The sequence below is a fragment of the Lactuca serriola genome, chromosome 1, assembly GCF_051521515.1.
Source record: "Lactuca serriola cultivar US96UC23 chromosome 1, Lser_US96UC23_V15, whole genome shotgun sequence".
Classification (NCBI taxonomy): Eukaryota; Viridiplantae; Streptophyta; class Magnoliopsida; order Asterales; family Asteraceae; genus Lactuca; species Lactuca serriola.
The window spans coordinates 103681737-103686619 of NC_136408.1; the positions used below are offsets into that span (position 1 = coordinate 103681737).

Here is a 4883-nt window from a genome sequence, read left to right on the forward strand (position 1 = left end):
CTTTTGAAGGTTGCAACTAAAAATTAAATCAAATCTTCAGTTAACTAAAGACAATTATTTAATTGTTTGGAGTCATGGGAGTTCGTGAAAGTGCACGTGACTTCCCATGTCGATCGACCTTACGTATCCAAGTCTCCTTCCCACGTGTTTTTCTATCCCATATTTTCACTGTATATACACACACACACATTTTTTTTCTACGCATTCCACATACGTACACATCTGTGTATATATACACAAAGTATCGGAGGTAAGGTTCTCACTTTCAGTCACAAAACTCTCTCATCAGCTCATTAATGGACAAGTACGAGGTAGTGAAGGATCTTGGAGCTGGGAATTTTGCGGTCGCACGGCTCATGAGACATAAAGAAACCAAAGATCTTGTTGCCATGAAATACATCGAGCGTGGTAAAAAGGTATAGACATCTTAGTTTTGTATGTACATGCTTATAGTTTTTTCTTATTTTCTATATAGGATACAGATAAAATGAGAATCTAATAACTTTTTGTGCAGATATAAATTTTACTCTCAACATGAAGATGGATTTTTTTTTAAAAAAAACAAATAAAATAAAATAAGATATGTGCATATAACATATGCACATTCAATATTTTTCTATTTTTATTCTTATAAATTTCTCTATCAAATTAAATGACAACATGTATTATATTGATATATTAAAATATCATTAAATAAACATTAAATATTACATATGAATGTTTAATTAGATAGAAAGATTTATAAGAATAAAAAATAGAAAGATATTTAATTTCTTATATGCGTTTGATATCTATTTATTTTGGTTGAAACGTCTATTAATTTAAATGTTATGATTGAAAACTATCATCCGGAAAAAAAGTTAGTTTCTCTCACTTTCTTAGATTCTAATTATATCAAGTTCACAATTTCAATATTTATAATCTTATTATTCTAATAAAAGAATAAGTTTATTTTTTTTTAATATATATCACTTATTTGGTCTCCTAATTAATATCAGGTCACTTGTTAATCTATTAATTTTTTATTTCAAATTTCAATTTTTAAATTTCTCATTCTAATTATATTAAATTAAAATAAAATAAATATAAATTATAATGTGAAATAATTTCACGTATATATTTAAATAAAGGACGATAACTTTTTATAACTAAAAAGCCGCTTAATTAATAATTTATTTAAAACAAATGATTAATAATTTTAAGTTTTTATTATGAAAGTTTAATTTTATAACCATAGTTTCCACATGTTATAAACTAGTGTTTAATATAAATTAATTGATGAATGTAGATTGACGAAAATGTGGCAAGAGAGATCATAAACCATAGATCACTTCGTCATCCTAATATTATCCGGTTTAAGGAGGTAAATATATACGTATACATGAATTAGTATTTAGTATTAGCAACTTTATTTTTTAAATAGAGATAAGTTTGGTTATGTAACTTAATATAATATATATGTATGTGGATAAGGTCATACTCACACCAACACATCTAGCAATAGTGATGGAATATGCTGCTGGTGGAGGGCTCTTTGATCGTATCTGCACAGCAGGCCGATTCAGTGAAAACGAGGTACGTAATATTTATATTTTGTGGAATTTCAATTTCTATCGTTAAAATATATGAAAACAAAATTTAAATACCAATTAATCACATGTATGCAGTATGTATGTATAATGATTATTAATTTATATATGTTGTAAAATTGATAGGCAAGGTATTTCTTCCAACAATTGGTATCTGGTGTCTCCTTCTGCCATTCCATGGTAAAAATCACATACCACTATTAGTTTTTTTTTAATAAAACATTAAAAAATTAACGTGAATTATATCTCTTACAGTAAAATTTATCGTAGTATATATGTTGATCATTTCCAACCTAAAGAAGTTGAGATATATATTTGCCAGCAAATATGTCATCGAGATTTGAAGTTGGAAAATACGCTTTTAGATGGAAGTCGAGTACCTCGGCTGAAAATATGCGACTTCGGATATTCCAAGGTTATAATCTAGTTTTTCTTTGAATATCTGTTTACATTTATCTAATACATATTTAAACGTAAGGAGATCAATATTCATGAATGAGATCCCTCAAGTCAATATTTCTTGTTGTGAAGGATATCGTTGGTGGCTTCTATCCTTATAGTCGATCAAATCATTATTTACACATTTTATTGATGTATTAAAATCGGGAATATTCGATAATATATATAACATAATTTTCTTCTTATGTTATCAAACAAAAAATTCAAAATGTTAATAGGCATTTTTTTTTTTGTTGTTTCTTTATAGTCGTTACTTCTTCATTCAATCCCCAAGTCAACTGTTGGAACCCCAGCTTACGTTGCCCCAGAGGTTCTTTTTCGTCGAGAGTATGATGGCAAGGTAGAAACTGTAATATCTTTACTTTTTGCATCTTTGAACTTAAAATCAAACATATGTTCACATAGAGAAGCCGGGTTCTATAGATACATATAGCTCACATTATATTCGGTTTGTTAAATATATGCAAAAGTAGTAATATCTTTTTAATTATCTTGATATATTTTGTAGTTGGCAGATTTATGGTCATGTGGAGTGACACTATACGTTATGCTGGTGGGAACATACCCTTTTGAAGATCCAGCCGACCCCAAAAACTTCAGAAAAACCATTAGTGTAAGTGTTTAGTTTCATTCAATTTTGATGAGAACGACATCAGTTCGAGTCTCATATCTATTCTAATATCTACTCTAATAAATGAAAATATTTTTGCCACATGTCACACTTTCATTGATTTGGGCAAATGTCATTTTGTGGTTATTCTTACTTAAATTTATTCTATACTAGGTGTGAAACCGGTATATTACACGGGTTGATTTAAAAAAAAAGATTAAACATTAAAGTGTAAACATCTAATATTTTTTAATGTATAACTTTAAAATAAAGAAGATACATATTTATTGAAATTTAATATCATATATATCATATTTAATACTTTACATATATAAGTATATGCCTTTAATTTTAAAAATTGAAATAAACCAACAATTGACAAGTGGATAATATTTATTTCATAAGTACCACAAAATGACAAGTGTCAAAATTAATGAGAGGTTGACATGTGACAAAAAACCTTCATTTATTAAGGAAGATGACATTTTGTGGTTTTTTTCATTTTATTAAATTTCACATAATATTTAAATGTAATAATTGTCATAAATATAATAATAAATCTTTATCAATATCATTAATTGATATTTCTTCTAATTTCAAAATTTCTAAATTAAGGCTCATTAGTTTTCTATGTTTATTTATCTAAATTATTAGTTTAAATTTAAAAAAAAACATATTAATTTTAATAATTCAATATTTTTCTAATTTTTGTTATAAATTCCAATTTCTTAAAATGTTAAGAATTTTATATTTAATGTTTTTCTTTTAAATGAATTCACGTAATACATAAGTTTACAACTAGTTTTTAATTAACAAAAAGGTTAAAAGATAAACAGAAAAAGTAGCTATAAAGGAAACAAATCAAATGAATCAACAGTTACCTAAATGAATTTAAAGGTTTACAACCCTCTAGAAAATTAAATTAATCATTTAAACGTATTACTTGACTTGTTCGTGTTATCTTAATAATTTGCTCCTTAATTGTCATGCAGCGTATTATGGGAATTCAATACAAGATTCCAGACTATGTTTACATATCTCAAGAATGTAAACAACTTCTCTCACGCATATTCGTGGCAAATCCTTCGCGGGTATGAATCCGTTTATTTTGAAAATTAAATTAATCATGTTGTAACTTTGTGATGACCATCTTATTGCATTATGATAAAATAGAGGATTACAATCAAAGAAATCAAGAATCATCCATGGTTTCTAAAGAATTTACCAAGGGAGCTCATGGAATCCGCTCAAACCAATTATTATCAACGAGACAACCCAAGTTTTTCCCTTCAGAGCGTGGATGAGATAATGAAGATTCTGGCGGAGGCTAGAAACCCTCCACCATTTTCGAAATTGGTAGAGAATATTGGTTTGGGAGTAGAGGAAGATGATGAAAAACAGGAAGATATTAAAGAAGAAGTACAAAAAGAAGATGAATATGAAAAGAGGGCAAAAGAGGTTCATGCTAGCTGTGAATTTACAGGATGTTTGGGAAAGCTTACAAAAAGAGTTTTTTAACTTATTATCCGTATCAATCAATTAGTATAAGTTAAAAATGGTTGTTGGATAAAGACATTTCTAAAAACAACTTATAGTGGTTCCACACCCGGTCATTTTATTTTTTAAGTTACTCTTTACTAACTTATCAAAAGCTTCCAAACACCTTTGGATGGCTTTCACCTAAATAGCAACAAATAGCAACAGGTTCATTAAAAAACGTCACCTCCACTTTATGAGAAGAGCAATGTTAAAGCTTTTAAACTATCAATACCCAACCCTCCTTTATCTTTATCGTTTAACACCGGTCTCCATTTAACCCACGATATTTTTCTTTCTGATTCATTCTCTCCCCAAAAGAAACGACACCTCAAATTCTCTAAAGCATCCAACACCGACTCAGGCATTTTAAATACCCAAGCTATTAAGCACAGATTTAATCGGAGTTAACCTACCACACACCAAAAGAAGATTAGCTTTCCTATTCGAAAGTCTTTTCTTGAATTTTGAGACCACCATATCCCATTTATTAATTCTGGTCATTTTCACCCCAACAGGTAAACCAAGGTAATAAAAAAGGATCGAGGCAGCCATACACCCAATACCCAATACCCATAACCTCCACTTGAGCATCAATACACCCAATACCCACAGCCATAACCTCCACTTGAGCATCAATAGCACAAATACCATATAAATTAGACTTTTGTAAATTAAGTCTAAGGCCC

The 4883-nt window shown here is 28.7% G+C and overlaps 1 protein-coding gene across 2 annotated transcripts; it reads left to right on the top strand.

Moving 5' to 3' along the window:
- Positions 1–200: 200 nt before the first annotated feature.
- On the top strand, positions 201–4263 carry LOC145096625 (serine/threonine-protein kinase SAPK7-like). 2 transcript variants are annotated; one of them, XM_079034111.1, is made up of 9 exons: positions 201–416; positions 1289–1363; positions 1474–1575; positions 1716–1769; positions 1912–2004; positions 2296–2388; positions 2557–2661; positions 3651–3749; positions 3832–4263. In XM_079034111.1, the coding sequence occupies exons 1-9, from the start codon at positions 297–299 to the stop codon at positions 4174–4176; spliced, it is 1086 nt and encodes a 361-aa protein (XP_078890237.1). In that variant the 5' UTR covers positions 201–296; the 3' UTR covers positions 4177–4263. The 2 variants fall into 2 exon arrangements, with proteins under 2 accessions (XP_078890237.1, XP_078890238.1); XM_079034112.1 differs by having other exon boundaries at positions 362–416; positions 1845–2004.
- The last annotated feature ends 620 nt before the right edge of the window (positions 4264–4883 follow it).